At 55.8% G+C, this 21,167-nt stretch overlaps 1 protein-coding gene and 1 long non-coding RNA gene across 5 annotated transcripts in view; one reads left to right on the top strand and one right to left on the bottom strand.

Annotated features, from left to right (window-relative positions):
• Positions 1-19,855, bottom strand: part of TTBK1 (tau tubulin kinase 1) — a 41,936-nt gene extending 22,081 nt beyond the window's left edge. For 2 of the 4 annotated variants that reach the window (XR_006217658.1, XM_042986410.1), the window contains exons 1-13: positions 18,586-18,619; positions 15,308-15,469; positions 10,559-10,706; positions 10,247-10,320; positions 9,938-10,078; positions 8,608-8,712; positions 8,121-8,186; positions 7,612-7,704; positions 7,401-7,526; positions 5,644-5,798; positions 4,483-4,714; positions 4,052-4,230; positions 782-1,343 (exon numbers count right to left, since the gene is read on the bottom strand). Coding sequence is in view for 1 of the 4 variants with exons in the window: in XM_042986410.1 (XP_042842344.1) it covers positions 782-1,343; positions 4,052-4,230; positions 4,483-4,714; positions 5,644-5,798; positions 7,401-7,526; positions 7,612-7,704; positions 8,121-8,186; positions 8,608-8,712; positions 9,938-10,078; positions 10,247-10,320; positions 10,559-10,706; positions 15,308-15,415 (1,989 nt within the window). In the remaining 3 variants the exon portion in view is untranslated. Of the gene's footprint in view, positions 1-781; positions 1,344-4,051; positions 4,231-4,482; positions 4,715-5,643; positions 5,799-7,400; positions 7,527-7,611; positions 7,705-8,120; positions 8,187-8,607; positions 8,713-9,937; positions 10,079-10,246; positions 10,321-10,558; positions 10,707-15,307; positions 15,470-17,398; positions 17,513-18,585; positions 18,620-19,773 lie in introns of those variants that run through there. The other 2 variants (XR_006217660.1, XR_006217659.1) reach the window with 2 other exon arrangements.
• On the top strand, positions 14,897-20,671 carry LOC122238639. The gene is made up of 4 exons (XR_006217661.1): positions 14,897-14,977; positions 16,447-16,564; positions 19,761-19,929; positions 20,420-20,671. It is a non-coding gene; the product is annotated as an uncharacterized LOC122238639 (long non-coding RNA).
• The last annotated feature ends 496 nt before the right edge of the window (positions 20,672-21,167 follow it).

Here is a 21,167-nt window from a genome sequence, read left to right as displayed (position 1 = left end):
AGCCCTCCAGCATCACCTCCTTGGCCCTCCTCAGCCCGTCAGAGGAGACATGCTCCTTTCAAAACCACCAGTGACAGCACTGCTGTCCATCCAGAACTCAGCCGGGAACCCTCTGCTCACAGCCCCCTCAGTTCTTTCCCCAACACCTCTTGGTTCTGTCCACCTTGCCCCACGTCCAGAGCGCCCACCCTGGTCCAAGCCACCAGGGCACTCTCTTGCTGGCACCTGCTGTGTGGCCTTCCTACTGGCAGTTCTGTACCTTTTAATCCGTTTTCACACAGCAGCCGGAGGGATCATTCAAGAGGACCAAGGTAAACATAGGTCACACCCCTGTTTAAAAGCCTTGGGTGGCTCACCGAGTCCTCAGAATCAAGCTCTAATCCTTTAGCTCAGCCCCAAGGCCCTCCAGGATGGAGCCAGGGACCTACCCCTCAGCCTCATCTGCTGCAACATGCAATCAGCGCAGTGCTTTCTGACTGCCACCTCCGGACCTTTGTACACACTGTCTGCTTGGCCTGGGAGGACTTTCTCCTGCTTTGTCACCTGGCTGACACTGCTCATAATGCAAAACTCAACTCAGAACATTGAGGGTGCCTTCTCTGGAAGCTTTGTCCCCCAAGCATGGTTTTGGACCCTGAAACCTGTCTACCTTCATCACAGCCTGCAACTGTTGGGTGCTATTCAATAACCCCCATAGAGCACACAAGGAGCACATCAAGAGCGCTCCAGGCAAAAACTATGGGCATCCAGGGGTGGGGAGTGGGTGCAAGCCCAACCTTACCTGTCTCTGCGGGCCTGTGGGATCGGACTCTCTCCGTCGAGGCCGGGGTCCCGAGTGCAGGGGCGAGTGGGAAGGGCTGCCGGGCGTGGGGGGCTGCGACGTCTCTGACCGGCCATCAGCTTGGCTCAGCTGGGGTGGTAGGGGCTGGGTTGGAATCTGCCGAGGGTCCTCCTCAGCCAGCGTCTGCATGCCTCGTCCCCGGGGCCTGACGGCGGGCTCTGCCCCTGGCCGCCGCCGCTCCTCGCCCTCCTCGGGCAGCGGCCGCAGCTCCTCGGGCTCCTCGTCCGTGGTGCCCGATGTGCTGGGCTCGGCCCCCGGGGGGAAGTCCTTGAGCTCTGTCTCCTTGTCAATGATGACCCACTCCTTGCTGTCAAAGTCCTCCTCCTCGGCCAGCGGCACTGAGCGGAAGGCGTTGCTAAGGGCCTCCTGCTCCACGGAGGCTGACACGTCCATGCGGCCGCTGGCCTGCCGATCGGCGTGGCCTGTGTCCACTGAGAGCATCTGGGCCGGCTGCGAAGAGCAGGCTTGGCGCGAGGGTGAGCCGGGCAGATCCATTCGTGACCTGCAAAGCCAGCCCACAGGAGGCTCAGTGCCAAGCCTCTCCAAATCTCCAAGGAACTCGAGTAGGTGGCCAGGTGCAATGTGACCCCTAGAACCTACTGACCACAGCATCTCTCCCACCCTGGGCCAGGCCCGGTCACCTCCTAGATTACCACCCCCGAACCTCACTCCCCACAAAGATTTCATTCATCCATTCATGCATTCATTCCCTTCAACACATGTATTTGAATGCTTACTGTGTTCCAGGAATACAAACATGCAGAAAATAAAACCTGGTTCCTGTGCCCAAGGAACGCTCCCTTCTGGACCAGCCAGGAAACTTAATCTCCCTAAGGCCCACTTTATGCTTGCTGGTCCAGTGCTCACACTCCGTCAGAGGCTGCCTCCAGGGCAAACACACCCATCTGGCCCTTGAGTTTGCAGATGAGCTTTCCAGCTTCTTCTACCACCACCTCCAGGTCTGGCTGGCTGGTTTCACCACCCCTAGCAAACTCCAGTGGCTCCCAGCCCCGAGGACAAAGTCTATGTTGCTTAGCTTGGCACTCAAGCAGCCAGACTAAGGCCCAGTATCACCATTCTCCCAGCCGGACCCATGTCAGAGTCACTGGCTTTTCCCCAAATTGCGCATGTGCTCATATTTCTGTGCCATTACACACGTCACTCTCTCCACATGGCCTGACCTTCCACCCTTTGCTGTCCCAAGCAGCTTGGATGTCACCTCCTGTGGGGGGAGCCTTTCCATCCTGCCTGGGGGGCTACTTTGCCTTCCCAGCACTGTCTGTGCGCCCCTGTCCTCACAGAGTGGAGCACGTGTGTTTACATACCTGTCTCCCCACGAGGCTGTGAGCCCTGCCAGCCAGGGACTGGGTCCCATCTCACTCTGGGGCAGTGATCCTACCTTGGGACACCTCTTCCGTTGTTACCTTACACTGTGCTGTGAACCTCACATTACTTCCAGAGGTTCTCAACTGGAGGGGAGGGTACCAGTGCCAAGGTGAAGATTTTGCTGCCTTCAGGAAGCTACACAAAGGCCAGGGTGCCCCCACCGAGGACCATGGAGGCTTAGCTCCCCTGGGGTTGTGCACACCCTCATGCTCAGGCTGTGGGCAGGGGGCTGACTTTTTTTTCTCCCGCAGCCTTGAGCCTGTGACACAGAGGGGTGCAGTTCAGAGCCACTGTGGGTCTTTCTCAACACCCCCCTGCCCTGGTCTGTGGGACCTACCAACTCCTCCCTCTCCACAAGATTTGTTTTGATTTAATAAGGCTTTAAATACAAACATCCCTGAGGTGGGCCACCCAGGGTCCTACACTGATGCTCCCATGCGAATGGCTGGTGTTGCTTCCTTTCCTGAGAGCATGGTTTGTTTTGATGGACACAAAGGAGAGAGGGGCTGAAGGGGAAAAGGGGGGGGCGAGAAAAGGGGAGAAGGAGGAGAAGGAGAATCCAAATCCCATCTGCTTCATACTTTTTCCTGCCTCCCAGGTGTCCCAGAGCCCACCCAAACCCTCTGCCCTGCCTACGAGATCCTGAACCTTCCCTTCCAGAAAATCTCTCCTCAGCCATCTCCTCTTCCCATCATCCCTGAAACAAGGTGTTCATTCTGAATCAAACCAGTTTGCTCTTCAGGACTGTCTTTGTTCGGGGCATTCCCACCTCTCTTCTCCACTGATATCCCTTCCAAACTGCCGTTCCTCAGTTCTCCTTGTTTCCTGAACCCTCTGGGCTACCATGGATGAAAATGTGGTCTTCAGTCCCAGGGAGGCCAACCTGTGTGAGTGTGAGTGTATGTGTGAGGGCTGTTGGCCACCTGAGCACAGGGCCCACATCCCTCTGTCCTGGGGGTGCCATGGGGACTGGTGTAGGGCTCCCCTGTCTTGAGTACTGCCATGCTCCAAAGGGGCGCCGTGCCCCATCCCAGAGGCAGAGTGCAGTCTGGAGCACAAGCCAGAGGAGGGGCCATGAATGAGATGGGGATGAGGCACACTGGGCCCTCCTAGGCTGGGCCTTGGGAAAAGACCCCTTTCCTGGTGCGGAGAAGACCTCAGCCCTGCTGTGAGGTCAAGCCCCGCCCAGAGCAAAGCGAGGGTGGGGACATCTCTCACAGGCCTCTCCCACCTGAGCTGTCCCACCCACTGGACAGCTCATCCAGGCTTCTGACTCTGGTCCCTGATGGCCATGGACCACCCTTACATTCGCACCCCCCCTCCTCCATCCTGAAGGATCGTTTTGGCTCTAAACTCTCCTCCCACCAACCAGGTCCCCCCTGTGACATTCAGATCCCTGAGCCCTGACCCCCAAAACCTGATCCACCACTCTTGGAGTTGAGCACTCCCTGCTCTCCTCCCAGGGCCCTCCCCCACAGCTGAAGGGAGCCTAGTCAGCTGCTCTGAGGCACCTGTAATTAGTCTCTAGGGAGAGGTTCTGGAAGCACACCCACATACCACCTCACCCCCTGGCCTCCTCCGGGGCCAAGGGACCCAGCTTCCCACTCGTATGGCATGCCTCCACCCTACATCCCTTTGTGGCATGAGCTGGGGCCTCTGTATCTGCCCCCCTCCAACCAACCGAGTCTGACCCCAGGCCCTAGTATAACCCTCTCAACACTCCTGGGGCCCCCCAACCTTGCATCTAATCTTTCCTACAGACCAGCCACGTGAAGGCTGAGGGGGCCAGAAGGCCCTTGGCCGTCCCCCTAGCCGCAGACCTACCTCCTCTCATGCAGTTCCACCCGCCCATCCGCTGTGGAAAGCCTCTCAGACTCAGGGCTGTTGACCCTCCGGTAGCGAAGAGAACGGACTGGGGTTGTCGGTGAGTCTGGAGGGGCACGCACCGGGGAGCTGGGCACCCCCACACCTCGGCTCTGCTCCTCTTCCACCACACAAGGGGTCTGCAGGAGAGGGGAGTGCCATGAACTGGGGCTGACAGGGCGGCTGCGGGTCAAGTGGTTTTCCCAGGGTGAAGGAGATTGAGGGAGGTCGACGCTGGTGATCCTGACATGGGGCAAGGCCACGGAGACAGGGCAGGTGGGCACATGGCTGGGGAGAGGGCACACAGGAGGAGCGGGAGGGGGGCCATGGGTTGGGAACCAGGGTGGGAGCGGGGGAAGGCCACCCACGTCCTTCTCTCTGGCTGCAGTTACTTTGCCGATGTTGATCCGGAGTTTGTTCCGGTTGACATCCGTCTCCTCCCAGACTTCAGCCTCAGGACCCCCGGGGTGGGGGGCAAGGTGGGGGCTGGGACCCAGCCCCTCAGGGGGCCGCCCAGGCAAGATTGGGGGTGCGTTCTCCTGGTCACTCAGGTGCTCGCCCTGCAGCACGTCCTCGGTGTTCTCCCGGAGCAGGTCCCCGGGCACTGGCGTCACGTTGACCACCCTGGAGGGGCCAGGAGGGGCCGTGGGCAAGGCTGGCAGGGGTTCTCTCTCCTCCCAGCACAGGCCCTGGAGATCACTGCCACCCATGGGAGTAGGCACGGTAGAGGCCTTGGCAGGGGTGGGGATGTCCCTAGGCCCATCCCCATCCCTGGCTCACAAAGCCTGCAACTAGACTGTCCTTAGTCCGGCAAAGGGCTGCAAGGAGATGTGACTGCCCGGGACGGGCAGGGCACCACCTCATCCTGTTAATTTAAGAGGCCCATTGCTTTCCAGGCCCAGCCAGATTTCCATCACAGTTCACTGGCTGACCTCATTTAGACCAGGAATGGGTGTAAAGAGGAGTCACTTTGGAACTCCTTGAGCGGTATCTTTACAGTACGGGTCTCTCTCCTGGAGCCCCTACCCTTGTCTCTCCCTGGCTGCCCCCGCGGCAGGGTGGGGTGTCCCTCCTCACTCTGGCCCCTCCCCAGGTGCCTCTGTCTTTGTGCTTGTCACAGGGTTCTGGAATCGCTGACCCATCCGTTACAAATATCCCAGACCCAACCAAGAGCACTCTGAGGGCGGGGGCTGCAACTTTCTTCTCTGAGCCCCCACAGGCCCCAGTGCTGGGGCTCGAGACATGTTCACTAAATGGATGCATGTGAGCAACAGAAACAGACGGTGGGGCTCAGGTATTTTCACTCAGGGCTCCCCACTCCCCTGGAAAGTCAAAAACTCCAAATGAGGATGTGCACCCTGTCCCCAGATTGAAGGTGGAGATGGGGCAGGACCGCCTGGGGTCTGAGAACCCCACTGTTGAGCACCTTGGATGGGAAAGACAGCCAGATGTGTCCAGGTGAGAAGAGGAGGAGAGGGCTGGCTTTTTGGGTGACAGCACTAGGCAGAGGTCACCTGGCCCCCCACTGGGCCGTCATCCCTCCCAAGACTCACCCGAACATGGCTGCCGTCTGCCGCGTGTTCTGCTGGGGTGGAGTGGAGGTGCTTGTGGACAGGAGGGCATCGGTGCCCGCCTTCTCCCAGTCAAAGGCCTCATTCTCAGCGATGCCCCGTTCCTTCATGCTGTTCTCAAACACCGACATGATCAACTGCAGGGGTGGGGGTGGCGGGAGGACAGAGAGGTGACCCTGGGGCTAGCCAGGAGGAAAGGACAGTTGCCGGGATTGCAGAGGGAAGAGAGGGGCCTTCCAGGACAGGGATAGGCCGAGAAGGGGCACTGGAAGGAGAAGGGCACATTGATTTTAAATGAAAACATGCACATGATATGCAAATCAGTACGCAAATTACTATCTTGGTTTGAGCCCCGCTGGCTGGACACAAGCCCTCTGAGATCTGTCCCCTGCTCACCATCCCCAGCCTGCTCTGCCATTTCCACCATCTGGGGGGGGGAGTGCGGGGGGGGGGGGGAAGCCTCCGCAGCCTGGAAGCACCAGTCATTTCCCAAAACCACCACCTGGGGTCATGCCTCTGCACAGGTTGCTTCCTCCGCCCACACCGCCTTTACCACCAATCCTCTCTGCTCAGCAAGCCTTCCCTGATTCCCCCACCCACACATTTCCTGATCTGCAGCTCGACATTCCTCAGCAGCCAGCACGGGGCCGCACACCGTGTGCTCGCTCACTCGCAGCTGTCTGGTCTGGGGAACCCCAGGAGGCTGAGGATTGGGCGAGGGGAGGGGGGCAGGGCCTTCTATTGCCCAAGTGAGGCATCTCTGTCCACAACCTCTAGGCTCTAGGCTCTGGAGGCGGTGGGCACCTGTAGAACACCAGAGGCCCCCAGACCATTCCACTTTCTTTAAAAAAATTGTTTTAATGTTTATTTATTCTTGAGAGAGAGAGGGAGAGACAGACAGAGCGCAAGCAGGGGAGAGACAGAAAGAGACGGAGACACAGAATCCGAAGCAGGCTCCAGGCTCTGAGCTGTCAGCACAGAGCCTGATGCGGGGCTCGAACCCATGAACTGTGAAATCATGACCTGAGCCAAAGTTGAATGCTTAACCGACTGAGCCATCCAGGCACCCCGGACCATTCCACTTCTGACTTAACTCTCTCCAGAATATAGGGCAGGTTCTCTCTGCTGGCAGGACCCACTTCACTGAGGGCCCACTGTGTGCCCGATGCTATGCTCCCTGTGGTGTGCAGACTTGTGCCTGGCACATAGTGGGTCCTGGGCAGAACACTGCTGATGTATCCTCATTCTCCTGTCGGGGTCAGTGGGTCCCTTAGGGGTGTGGTGGTGGCACCTTGGAAAAAGCACTGGACTTGGAGTCAGAAGAGGTGCCTGAGCCCAGCCCTGCTCGCGGCCTTGCTATCGGGCTTTCGTTTCCTCATCTATGAAATGGGGACAATGCAGAGTTTCGGTGAAAAGTACTCGAAAGCACTTGACTTCATTAACCGTTAAGTGTTAGAATAGTAACATAAGGAACACGCATTATCACCGAAGGCTCGTTTTGAAGCTTAAATGAGTTAATGCATGAAAGGCACTGAGAACAGAGTAAGCTGTTAAGAAATATTAGCCATGAAGACTGTTCGCAGGAGCACAAAACAGTTTCATGCAGTTGGAAGACCGGGGGGGAGATACACGAGGCTAAGCCAACAGGGGAGTGGGGCCTCAGCAGTATGGGTGCTGCTGGGGATGGTCACCCCCAGAGAGATGTCTGGGGGTGCAGGGACCAGGTGGCAGGCTCCCACCTGGTAATCGGGCTTCGTGAAGTAGTCGAGGCTGGCAATGTGGTCCAGAAAGAGGTGGAACTCGGAGGGCATGTGCTTCAGCAGCATCCGGTGCTCATACTTCTCCTTGATCATCCCTACCTGCTCCTGGAGGCAACAGGGCACAGGGTAATGGAGCCCCAGCGACCCCACGCCCCCTCCACCTCCTCAGCCCCACCTGCACAGGGCTCACCTTGTCCTTGATCTTTCTCCAGGGCAGCTGCCCCACTGCAAACTCCACCAGCATGTAGAAAAGGGACCACAGGTCATCGTGGCGGCCCATCTCCTGGGGGGGGGGGTGGCAACAGGGGGGTCACCCACACCTTTCAGGTCCTTCCTGGGAGTGTGGGCTGATCCTTCACAAGGAGGGGACCCTTCAGGGAGGCCTGACAGCCAAACCTTGGCTCTATCCCTGACCCTCCAACACACATCAAGTATGAGTCTCAAAACTTGTATCCACACAGATTGATGGTGGGAGCAGAGAGGAGGGAATCCCAATAAACAAGGAAGAAGGTAAAGTCATGGAGAAATGGCCGCAAAATCTTGTTCCACTCATGGCCTCTGGCGTGGCAGCTTCCGGCCCCTGCCCCATACTTCTCTCCCCACCTCAACAGCTGCCCACCCGACCCTCTTCCCCTTCCTCTGCCCCTGACCTGGGCCCTGCTGCCCCCGCATCCTCAGGCCCACAGCTCTGCCACTCACCCGGTTCTTGTGGGCATTGACTGAGGCATAACGAACAGTCCCTCGAAACCCGGCCACATTCCGAGGCTGTAGAAGGGAGAACACAGCAGGACACTCACCCGCTGCCCCTGATTTGGGCCACATCTCAGCCCTGCTAACTGAGCCTAACTGCCTACTTTAACCCTGACTGCTTTCCCTCTCCACCAACCCCCATGCTGGCCTGGTCAGGGGCAAGCCTGACACACCAACCCCAGTCCTACACCTGCCTCCTGACCTTGCTCCCTGCCCCTGTATCCATCTCTGACCAAGGTAGGCAGCCAGATCACAAGGTGTGGATGTGGCATCCACCAAGAGCCCAGGGAGCCAGGAGACGGGCCAAGCGTAGACTGAGCTGGGTGACACTCATATTGAACACGGGCCGGGCTTGCTTAGGCAGCTGCAGGAAAAATTAGTGAAGGTCAGGGGCCCGGTGAGGGGGCCAGGGATACCCACGAACAGCGATACTCACGGGCCGAACATCCCCCGTGGTGTTGGTGTACTGCCGGGCCAGCCCGAAGTCCAACATGTAGCACTTTCTGTAGGTGGAGGGCAGCCTGCCCATGGCAAAGTTTGACTGGGAAAGACAGTGGCTGTGACCGTGGGGCTTCAACCCCACTTGGCCCACCTCAAGGGGTGCCAAGAAACGTGTTTAAGAGTAAGCTTTGGGGAGCCTGGGTAGCTCAGTGGGTTAAGCGTCTGACTTAAGCTCAGGTCATGATCTCACAGTTTACAGAGTTCAAGTCCTTCTTTGGGCTCTCTGCTGTCAGCACAGAGCCCACATCAGATCCTCTGTCCCCTTCTCTCTCTCTGCCTCCCCTCCCCCTCCCCTGTGCTCTCTCTGTCTCTCTCAAAAATAAACATAAAGAGAAAACATCAACATGTGCCATAGGCCATGGCATCCCATCTGAAGGGCAGGTGGGAGCACCCTCATTTTACAGATGAGGATGCTGAATGCCAAAGAGCTTATGGGGCTTATGGGGCTTCTCCAAGATCACAAAGCAAAGTGACAACCCAGCTGGGGGTTCCAATCCTTAGAACTCCCCAGCAGAGCAGTGTGACTTAGGGTCACTGTCCTGCTGTAAGGCAACAGGAGACCTGCATTGTTCTTGCTGTCTGACCTTGGGTCATTCAACCAATCTTTCTGGGCCTCAGTTTTCACCCCTTATTAAATTGGAGGTTCTTACAACACCGGGATCCAAGATGCCACAAAATCAGCTACTTGGAATTTCTTACCAAGCCCAGCCCCTCCATTCCTTTTTTAAAAAGAAAAAAATTTTAATGTTTATTCATTCTTGAGAGACAGGGAGAGACAGAGCATGAGCAAGGGAGGGGCAAAGAGAGAGGGAGACAGAGAATCAGAAGCAGGCTCCAGACTCTGAGCTGTCAGCACAGAACCCAACGCAGGGCTTGAACCCACGGACCGTGAGATCATGACCCGAGCCGAAGTGGGACACTAAACCGAGGGAGCCACCTGGGAGCCCCATCCCTCCACCCCTTTTGATCAATTCCTCTGTACTTCCCCAACCCCTGCACCTTTTGAGGTTCAAGGACTAATCAGGGCATGGGTAAGGGAGAAGACAAGAACAGAGGAGAGACATGGGCAAGGGGCAGGCAGGGGTGTGTTCTCCTGGCAGGTGAGGAGAAGGGGCTTGGGGTGGAAAGCAGGAGGAAAGGACAGGTAGGAGAGGCTGCTCCTGCCCAAACCACTGTTCTGGAGGAGAAACCATGGGACCCACAGAGGGAGAGGGTTGGGGGGGGGGGTGTGCTTTGGAAGAGGGGGCAGGTGGGGCAGCCCTCACCGGCTTGATGTCACGGTGCAGGAAGCCCACCGAGTGGATGGCCTCAATGGACTCCAGGATCTGCTTGCCCAGCCGCAGCGTGGTGCTCAGCGTGAAGGTGCCTCGCGGCTGGCTGCGGCGCAGGTCGGCCAGATTCCGGCCCTGAGGGTGGGGGGAGGGGGGAGGTCCAGGCTCAGCTGTCATGCCAACTGGCACCACCGTGACACTCTGCCCAGCCTCGTCCCCAAAGGCTTGTGCCCACTCCTCACCCCAGGGGTCACAACCCAAGCTTTGGGGGGTAAGTGGAGGGAGGATCCCACAGGGACTCACCTGGAGCTGCATCACCACATAATTAAATTTCTCATTCCGGCCACAGCCAATGAACCTGCACACGTGGCTTTTCCCTGTGGGGGCACAGACAGGGGTCTCCCAACTCCCACTCCTTCTTCCTCACTTCCGATCCCAAGGTGTCTCTGGTGCCCTCTTGATTCCTGGTCCCATGACCACTTCCGCCACCACCTCCCCATGCCCCTCTCCCCATCACCACCCTTAGACTCTGGTTCCATCTCACCATCCCCATCAGCTCTCCCTTAGCCCCTGGCTCCACCTCCTCCCTCCCATCCTCCTGCCCAGGGCCCGCACCTTGCAGCTTTTTGAGCACAGCCACCTCCATCTTGAGGACCTGCTTGGGCTGCTGGGCTGACTCCACCTTGAGGGCCACATTCTCCCTGGTCAGCAGGTCCATGGCCTCGTAGATCTCACCAAAGCCCCCGCCCCCGATCTTTTTCAGCTACAGAGATGGAAGAGGGGGATAGGAAACCCAGGGATCAGGCTGAGCAGCTCCTCATCCCACACACTGCTGGGTCATACCCTTCGTTGGTGGGGGTAGGGCTAGTTTTGAAGGGGGGGACCCTATGTCTGCCTTCCTTGCCCCACCCACCTGTGTCCCCACTTCCCCTCCTAGTGCCAGAGACAGCTCAGCCCATGCATGCATGTGCGTGCACACACAGGGCTAGGTGTCAGGCTGGGAGGTGGGAGAGGGTATGTGACCTCTGACCCCATGTAGATATGGAGACGAGCCTGTGTAGGATTCTGAAGACATCATGGGCCACCATAAATCTTTTTCTTTTTCTGGAAGGACAAGAAATATTACACTCTCCCCATCCCCCAAACTAGATTGAACAACCACCATCCAGAAGGAAAACTAATTTCCAGAACCTCCCAGCTTCAGGGTGGATCCTCCAGGGAAGCTGGCCCTTCCTGGGGTTGGCAATGTCCTGACAGGTGTCATTAGAGGGAGAGAGTAATGCGGGGGAGAAGTATTTGGGGGAGAGGACTCAGCAAAGGGTATTCAATGCCCATCCTGCTGCTGAAGCTCACAGCACTCCCTAGACCCCTGGTCAAATGCCTCAAATCAGGGTGAGCCTCCCCTGGGGGTAGGGGGCACTGTGGGACCATGGTGGGAATGGAGGTTTGGAGAGTCTGTCTATCCCCCCAGGGGACGGGGCAGTACAGACCTGACCCTCTAGGCCCTCCTCCTCCAGCATCCCTGGGCAGGCAGTGAGAAAAAGGCAGAGGGGAGAATTGTGTTGGAGGAAGAGTTCGCAAGGGTGGATGAGCATAGCTGAGCTATGGGAAGGGATTAAAATCACTTCAAGTCAGAGACCCCGGGGTCCCTGGAGTGTGCTACTGGCAATGATTAAGGACAAGGAGAAGGTGCAGACTTCTAAGTCGGGACCTGTTTGGTTTAAAAAAGATGTACAGCTCACCTCATGGGTGGCCCGCCCTCGCTGAGCACCTTCCAGAACCCTCAGTTGCCTCCGGTTGGCTTGTTAACTCACCAGCACAGCTGGGCTTGCTAGTGATTGGGCGGAGGCTGCTCTGACCAGCCAGCCTGTAAACGGACTCTGAGCCTCTAGCATCTCCAAGCCCTCCCCTTAGCATTTATTCAGCACTCAGACCCCATTAAATGTTTAATGGTGGCTGAAGCAAGGGGACGGAGTGGGGGATGGGCGCAGGGCTGAGCCAAGGACTGGGAGTTCCCAGCAGGTTACAGTTGAAACAACTCTAGGAAGAGAGAGAAGGAAGAAGGGAAGATTCAGAAAAGAAGTGGAAGTCTGGCTGCATCTTGAAGGCTCTCGTGCTCAGAAAGGACGCAGGAAAAGGGAAAGGGGGAAGAACAGTCTGAAACCAGAATCTCTCTCTACTTGAGATGAAAGTCAGACTCATCGAAGAATTTCAGAATAAGGAGGGGACAGATACAGACTCAAGGAAAGCAGCGTCATGTCTTCCCCTGGGGAACTTTAAAATCAGGGGAGATGATAGTATCTTCTAGAATCCTTTATGGTTTGCTGTACGTGAACATGGAAGACGGGGAGGGGAGGGAACAATAATCACATCTCAGGCTTTGTGCTCCCGACCCACAGAGATCATCTCAGCTCATCCCCTGGGGTTCCTGACAACACGTGGGGAAGGTCATAAGAGTCACCATTTTGCACAGAAGGAAAACTAAGGCACAGAGAGTTAAGTACTCTGCCCCAGGTCACACTGCTTACTAGTAGCAAAGCCAGGTCTCATTTGAACCCAGGCAATCTGATGCAGAACCCACGCTCTTAACTGCGATATCATAGGAAACTGTTGACAGCACAGGGATTAAAAGTGTGAGTGCTGGGATTCAAGCCCAGATCTGCCAGACTCCAAAATCCTCACTGGAGGTGGTAAGGAGGGCTCGGGGCAGCCAAGACATTTCTGGTACCTGCTCCCCAATTTCCAAGGGTGGCCAATAGTATTTCTCTACCGTCTTCATTTCCAAAGAGGCTATTTCTTCTCCTCCCTTGGTCCCTTCCTTGCCCCCCGGCCCATTACAGAACCTCCCAGGGAGGCAAGCTGGGTATCTGCACCCACCCATTCACCTAACACCCCTCCTCCCCAGGCCCTACAGTCTGGGCCCACTTAACCGTCGGGCACAGCAGGCACAGTGGCCCATAATACTTACAGGAAGCCATAAAAACATTTCAATATTTCAAATCAGAAGGTCAAAAAATTGTAGCATATAATATTAATTCATTCCTCTGTATACCAGTGCAGTCATAAAATATGATTTTTACTACTTTATTATAGAGAAAGGGGTCCATGAAGGCAGAAGGGCCCAGGGCCCATGAAAGTCATAATGTAGCCCTGCCCAAGCCTGCTAACAGAAATATTTTCTTAATCTCCCTTTGCCAGACCCTATTCCTCCTCTCCTAGTTGTTTTCATGATCCCCTCCCCTGTCAAAGGAACTCTCTAAACTGGAGGGCCAATACGACACAGTAGGACCAACATTTACTTAGGAAAAAGGAAATCTGGTTTCTTGGCCTAGCTCTGGGTCACCTGGAGTGAGTTTCTTAAATTCTGTGCCTCCACTTTTCCTCCTCTGTAAAATGAAAGAGTTGTTCTAGAACGGGTCTGAAAGACTCCTTCATCTCCGTGCTCCTGATTCTTGGGTGGGCTAATTCCTGCGAAGCAGTATGGCTTAGTGGCTGCTGACCCAGCAGTCAGACAGACCTGGTTCCACCCAGTCTTAAGAACTTGGCAGGTTAGCTAATCCCTACCCCTGTTTCCACGCCTGTGAAAAGGGGGTAATAACAATATCTACTCCATCGTTTGTTGAGATAATGCACCGTGTCTGGTGACAGTGGGGGCTCAAAACAAATGCTGCTTTTATCATTTATTATTATTATTATTTGTTATTCTGATTCTGAGAAGCACCCCTCAAGAAGAGTGAACCATTATTATTTGCAAATACTCCACCTAGTGCCACTGACCCTCAATTTCCCCTAGCCAGCTCATTTTTCTCTTCAGGGAGCTTGTTCTTGGTTCCTGAGCTCTACCTCATGCCCATGTCCCACCCCTCACAAGGAGACGGCTGAGGGGAGCCATCTGGCACCCCACCCTCCCTAGTTCTTCGGGAGTCAGCCTGGCAGCTGACCTGGAGAGGTCAGCCTGGCAAAGATTGTGGGCTTGCCCCTCCCCCCCAACTCCCTCTTGCCATTTCTCTCCCCACTCATCTCCCATCCCCTCCCTCAAAATTACAACAAAGTTCTAATCCAAACTCAGTATGGTGTGAACACCATCTTTTTCTCACCTCTTCAGTGCAAATGTCCTTCTGCCTCCAATCTGTCAGAAACTAGGCTCTCATGTTAGGGGACCGAAGGGTTGTTGGAGAAATACTCCTCAGTTGGCCAGACCCTCATTCCCTTGATTACTGCCCTGGCTCCTCCTCCCCCAATTTCGGTCCTGTCACTCTCCCTCTCAGGAAGTCCTCCTCTGGGACCTAGGCAGGCCTTCCCTCAGCTCTCCTGGCCCTCCCCAGTCCCAGAGACTTCTGAGACAATGACAACGCTGCCACCTTTGCTCCTATCCCTGGGACTCTAGGGGATCTGCCCGAAGCGTGGTTGTTGCCATGGAAACCGGCCAGCACCCAGGCCCCACTCTCCTCTCAGCCTGACAGCTCAGGTGAGCTGAGCCTCCTCCTTCCACTCCCACACACCCCCACATAGAGGCTCCGTGTAGGCCTGTCTGTTCTCCCTCCCTTCCTCCAGGCTCCCCACTCTGCCACGCAGACCCACAAGATCACACACCATCGCCCCGCAATCCACCCTACACCATCCTGCCCCCACAATAAGAGGACCCCAGAGCAATCTCAAGCGACGGAAAGAAAGAGGGGGGTGGGTGGGACAGGGATTGATTTACAGTAGGTCCCGCTCCCCAGACACTGTTTTTCCCCAAGCCCCTCACATGTCCCCCTCCCATCCAGGCCCAAACCCGGAGGAGGCTCGGACTACAACTCCCAGCAGGCCGAACAGCCTGAAGTCCTGGGCTGGAGGAGCAAGGCACGCTGGGAGATGGAGTCTCGGCGTGTTGCACCTGCCGCAGGAACCAGTGAGGGGAGGAGGGTGGAAGGAGAAGATGGAGTGCGGCTGCGGTGGGAGCAGCCCGCAGGGCCTCTTTCCCTGAAGCCAGGCCTCTCTGTCCTCTGCGGAAGCGGAGGGACACATGCTCACTCACTGCCCTTCTCCAAGGTCCGGCAACGAAAGAACCCCCTCCCCCACCCCGCCCGCCTCCCCCACTAAGCTCTGCAGCTCCTGCTCCGACGTCCAGCCAAGAGTTGTTCCAGGCTGGGCCGGAGCAACGTGACCTAGCGGGGAAGGGGGTGAGAGAGGGCTCTGGGAGAAAGCGATTGTCCACCAGCGTACGCCAAAATAGTGACTGCAAGCAGTATGCAAATGAGCTCAGGGGCACCTCCCTCTTAGGGTAGAAGAGTTGGGGGCAACTGTTTTAACACGTCTCCAGGTCCTCTCCTCCCCTCCTCTCCCTACCCCTCCCTTGGCCCCGTCGGGTCACTCACTCACCACCTTCCAGCGATCCTTGACCACGTAGTTGGCCGGCAGTATGTCGGCCTGCTCCCCTCCCCCACTCATGTTGGTTTCGTCCTTAAGAGCGGCCGCTAGGCACTGCATCCGCCAGCCGGAGGGAGGGGTGTCCGCAGGGCCTGCCCTGGGGGGGCCATCTACCTGGGGGAGTGGGGAGGGACTGTGAGTGGGGCAGGCTACGGACCAGGACCACCTTGCAGATATGGAGGAGGGCAGCTCCATTCTCCTGGCTGGCATCTTTCCTCGGCCCAGTGGGCAGATGCTCTAGGGGTTACTGGGGGAAGCATTGTGTAAACACCCAGGTGGAGGCCAGAGGAGAAGACAGAAATACTATCCACAGGAAGGGAGATACAAACTACAAACTGGAGATGTGAAAAACAGCAGCAGAACACACATGGTGAAAAAAGGAGAGGAAAATGCCATGTGAACAGGCTATGGGGAAAGCGTTTCCCAGAGATATGCTAACTAATGTGGAGGAAACTTGCTGACCCCGAGGGTGGGGGGCGGGCATGGGGGGAGGGGGTGCATACTAGTCTAGGACCCATGCTTGTGTAGGGGACACCTAGGCTGAGAAGGATCAGTCTGAGTGACTTGATCTGAGACCCCGGCACCCACACTTTCCCTGTGCCACCAAATGCCCATGGAGCTGTGCGTCTGAAAGGGGAGAACTGCTGACCAAGGGGTGACCCATGGGAGACACACACCAGAGTGATGGAGACCTGCTAATCAACCATGGCATGGGATAATCAAGAAAATAAGATACACGAAAGCCCCTTGAGGATGATGCTAATGCTAGTGAAGAGGATGCAGCTGTGAGAAAGACACCTTTCTCAGGGGAGAGTCCAACCCACTGACAGCTAATGGTTCCAAAGCAAGGATGTGAGCTGTGTGGTGAACATAAGGTGATGAACTCATGACATGGATTTTAGAGGGACTGCAGCCCTGCAGCTACTCCAAGGGAGAGAGACAGGCTGAATTGGGGAAGTGGGGGGGGGGGTCTTGGGGACCACAGGGAGTGGGATGGGTCTAACAGGAGGCAGGAGGAATGACAGGGAGCAGCAGGTCTGGGTGGGCATGTGATGAGAGAGCTCTGACCACACCTTTCTGTGTCTGCTCAGGAACAACAAGAAGGAAGACAGCTTGGTTGCATTGGCAAAGGTAGAAGTTGAATATCAAGGAGAGCATCCCAACTGTGAGCGAGGGCTGGGAAAGCCAGCCAGTGTTATCTCGGGAAATGTAAGTGTGTGCACGCATACGTGTCTGCACGTGAATCTGTGCATGTGTCCCTCTGTGAACTCGTATATGTCTTTGTGTGTCTTTCTGTGTGTTTGTGTCTGTGTGTGTCTTTGTGTCTGTGCCTGTACCTCTGTCTACATGTGCTTATGTGTTTTTGTGTCTGTCTTTGATGTGCATGTGTATAGGCAGGGGGCCACTTTTTGAGATTTCTGGCAACCCAGTACAGGATTGGAACCGGGATCTTTTCTTCTCCCCCCCTCCCCTCCCTCCCACTTATATACACTTTGTATAAGCACATTGCTCTACCCTCACAATGATCCTGGAGAGTCACAGACTGAAGGCAGTTACTCCAGCTGGGGACAGGGTGGGGTGGAAGGGAGGTGGAGAGGAGGAAAATGCCTAAGGTATCTGTGGATGGGGCAGAAACTCCATAAACCAATCTTTCCTTGGGACAGGATACTTCCCAAGGCTCCTGTGTCTAGCCATCCTGCTACAGGGGGCAGTGTGGGATAGTAAAGGCACAGAAACAACCTTCAACAGGTCATGGTGTACCGTGAGGGACATGTAGAAAAGAGGAGTGACACTGTCACTCTTTTCCTATCTTGTTCAAGTGACTCAGCTGACTCTTTCCTCCCATCCACCCAACTTCAGAGTATCAGAGCTGTGGGGATGTCAAATAGGCCTCTGCCCACCTTTTGCCAAAGTGGCATGTGGGGCATCAGGAGTTCAGAGGGCAGTGAGGGCAATGGCAGGATAAAGGGAGAAGGAAGGGATGGGGGGTTCTGGAATAAAGGTAAAGACAGGTTGAGGACAAGACTGAAGAAGCAATTGAACCTGTAGGGAGGGAGCCTTGAGCGATTGAACTGGTGACCTCTGGTGGGTCTTCCATCCTGTAATGGTGGATTCTATAGGTTGATGAGAAAATTTTGGGTGCAGCTCCCAGTTTATAGATGGGCAGCCTAGAAGGAACAGGTGAGATGGGAAAAGGGAGAATGGAGACCAGAGGATAAATGAGGTTTCCCTGCCTCTCCCTGTCCACCATCCTCACTCTGCCTCAAAGGACTACGTTCATGTCAGACTAGGTTGGACAACAGGCCACGAGGAACTTGGCTGCCCCGTTACTGCCCCCTCAGGACCTTTTGGGTGTGTGGAGGCATGGGTGTGTCGTGTGAGAGGGCTTGTGGAAGAGGTTTTTATGAATATCTGTCAGACAGTGTGAAGCCAACTGTGTGTGTGGGTGTGGGTGTGGGTATGTGTGTGGGGGTGTGGGTGTGGGGTGGGGAGACAGGGAAGGAGAGACATCCAGGGAGGGTGGGAGAGAGAGGGAGCTCATCATGGTGTGTGAGTAGAGGTGTTGATGTGTAACTACGCAAGGTGTGAGCCAGGTGTATGTGGGGATCTGGGAGCGCAGGTAAGGAGAGGTGAAGGAGCCCAGTGAGGGGTGGTGGATACAGGTGAAAAGAGGTGTGAAGGAAGGCAGAGAAAAAGGGAAGGGTTGGGGGGGGGATGACAGGATCGGAGGAGGGGGTTGGGTAAGACAGAGGCAGGTGAACGATCCTAATGACTGGTGAGGAAGCGGCAGGACCCTGGGAGAGGCTTCTGGGCACCGCCGAAGGGGTAAGGAGGTTGGGAAGGCAGCTAGCGGCAGGCAGGGAGGCACGCAGAGACTGAGGACAAGGGGGAGAGGTAATGGAGGCAGCTGGGAAGGGCTTGTCAGGGTGACAGCCGAGTGAAGCCGCGGGGACGGGGACAGGGGTGAGAAGCGAGGGGCAGAGGCTCTGGGGGGCCGGCTGGCGAAGGCAGGCGCGTATGCTGGGGGGCAGGGAGCCGTTCCAGGCCTCGGGATGCGGCCCAGGCTGTGTAGGCCAGCGGCGGGCGTCCCGGCTCGGGCGGACACGGCGCGGGGAGGGGAGCTGGGGAAGGCTGCGCTGGGAGGCGAGCCGGGCCCGAGGCCCGCGGAGCCCGCAGGAGAGCCCCCGCCCCGACCCCGCCGGCCCGCCGCCGGCCCCGCCCCGCCTCACCTGCTCTGTGCCCGCTGCGGCTGCGGCTGCGGCGGCGGAGGCAGCGGCTCGGGGCGGCGCATCCCCCGGGGCCGGGGCGGGGCGGGGGCGGGGGCGGCTCAGTGCGGCGCGGGGCGGCCCGCTCCCTCCGGCGGCGGCGGCGGCGGTGGCGGCCTCCCGCCCGGGATCATCCCCGCCCGGCCCGGCCCGGCCCCGATCCTCCTCGGGCGACGGCGGAGGCAGCGGCGGAGCGGGGAGCTGCCCACAATGCACTGCGCCGCCAGCATCAGCACCAGCCCTGACATCACCACCCCACCGCCCGGCTCTTACATCACCGCCCTCTCTCTGACATCACATTCCACTCCGCTCTTCTCGCCACGCCGGCAGCCTTAGAGCTCTCCTTCGGATGGTCCCGCTTCAGCTCTTCGGTTCTCCTCACCGGTTATTGCCATTTACTTGACCGCCACCCCGCCCCCACCCCTGCAGTGCCCCATCACTCCTTACTTGTCCCCGTAAAACTCACCTGTCTCCATCACCCCTTATCTTTTCCCCTCCCAGTCGCTCCTTGCCTGTCCCTATCAGCCTCAACTGATTTCCGCACTGCATCTTCCATGTGTTCATATTACCTGCTTCTAAACTCCGCCCCCCTCACCTGTATCCATCCTCCCACAGTCCCCGTCCGCCATTTCTTCTCACACGTCCCTTGCCTGGAACTCACCACTCCACACATAGGCCTTACCTCCTGGCTCAACCTGTCCCTCTCTGTCTTTGGCCCCCTCTCCCATCTGTTGACAAATTCTGTCAAGCAAATTTCTTATTGCTTACAAATTGGATGCACACTCTTTACCATGATATTAAATAGTCTTCCCAACATGGGTAATAATACCGTATAGAGATTATTACCACCCTTCTGACAAATTTGATTGCTCAGCCTTCCCTGAACATACTTTGCACTTTGTCTCTCTCAGGTCCTTCCTTCCATCCTTTGTGCCTTCAACAAATGCATACTGAGTGCCTTCACTAACAACAACAATAATAATAGCAGCAACTATCTACTCCTGCCAGACATTGTTCTAACTTACACATATTAACTCATATAATCCTCATAATAACCCAATGACATAGCAGTACTAATGTTATACCCATTTTATAGATGAGGAAACTGAGATACAGATGGGTTGAGTAATTTGCCTTAGGTTACAGAGTCACCTTGAATACAGCAGAGCTGGTATTCAAACCCTGGCTTCAGAGTCCATGCTCCTAACCATGATGGAAGGACCATTGAGTCAACAAGGCCATTCAGAGGAGGCTTCTTGGAAGAGGTGTGTTCGACTGAAATTTGAAGGATTAGTTATTTTCCAACAGGTAAGTGGGGCCAAGGCAGAGGGTGGGAGAGGCTCCCAGGCTGAGAAGAGGGCATGAGGTGAGCTGGGGGTGGGCCTGTACAAGATCCTGAAGGGCACTGTGCACTATGCTAAGAAGACTGGATTTTCTCCACTTAGTTTTTGAAAATATAGTGGATAATGTCACAAGCCATCCAAATCCCCCTTCAGAATCTAGGTACTCATTCCTCCGCCTGCCTGGGATACTGTAGTCTGAGCACTCTAAGCTGACTCTTTTTTCTGGAAATTGCCCCTGGCCAAGGGAGCTGCCTCAACTCAAGATCATGAACCCTTTCTGGGGCAACCCATATCTGATTGATGATCAACCTGTGAGGACAAAGGCCTGGCCCCCTCACCCCAACTCAAGACAGCTCTGAAGGGACATCCACTTTCAAAACTGCTGAGAGGGTCACCCGAAGCTTTATTGAGGCTGCACTGAAGCTCCACCCAGCCCTGCTTTCTTTACTCCACAGATGTTGATCCCCAGAGTCCCTCCCTATCAACCTCCTGCGTGATCCTCTCCGTCTCAGAGTCAATGTCCAGGGGAATTGGACCTTCACACAGGAAATCACTGAAGATCAAGTCTGATCCAAGTATTGAGTTAGGATTCTAGGTGGACAGTCTTATCCCCAGTCCTATAAAAATGTCACTCTCCTCTCCTCTAGCTTGCATTGTTTCTGTTGGGAAATCTACACTTATCCTTGTCTTTGTTTCCCTGTATGTAATGTCTGTTACTCTTCTGGCCACATTTAAGATTTTCTCTTTATCACTGTTTTTAGAGCTATTTGATTATAATGTGACCTGCCATAGTTTTTGTTTTGTTTTCATGTTTCTTGTGCTTGGGGTTTGTATCTGTGAATTTATAGTTTTCATCAGGTTTGGGAAATTTTCAGCCATTATTTTCTCAAATATTTTTTCTGCCTTCTCTTTTTTCCCAGAGACTCCAATGAGCCTGTTTATGAGGCCACTTGAGTTTTCCATAGCTCACTGATGCTTTGTTCATTTTTCCCCGGTCTTTTTTTCTCATTGTGTTTTGTGTGTGTGTGTGTTTTTAAGATTTTATTTTTAAGTAATCCCTACACCCAACATGGGGCTGGAACTTACAACCCTGAGATCAAGAGTCACATGCTCTACCAACTGAGCCAGCCAGGCACCCCTGTTTTGCATAGTTTCTGCTGCTGTGTATTCAAGTTCATTAATCTTACCTTTTGCAGGTGGTAT

The sequence above is a fragment of the Panthera tigris genome, chromosome B2 (assembly GCF_018350195.1).
Source record: "Panthera tigris isolate Pti1 chromosome B2, P.tigris_Pti1_mat1.1, whole genome shotgun sequence".
Classification (NCBI taxonomy): Eukaryota; Metazoa; Chordata; class Mammalia; order Carnivora; family Felidae; genus Panthera; species Panthera tigris.
This window is presented reverse-complemented; position numbering and strand designations above follow the sequence as displayed.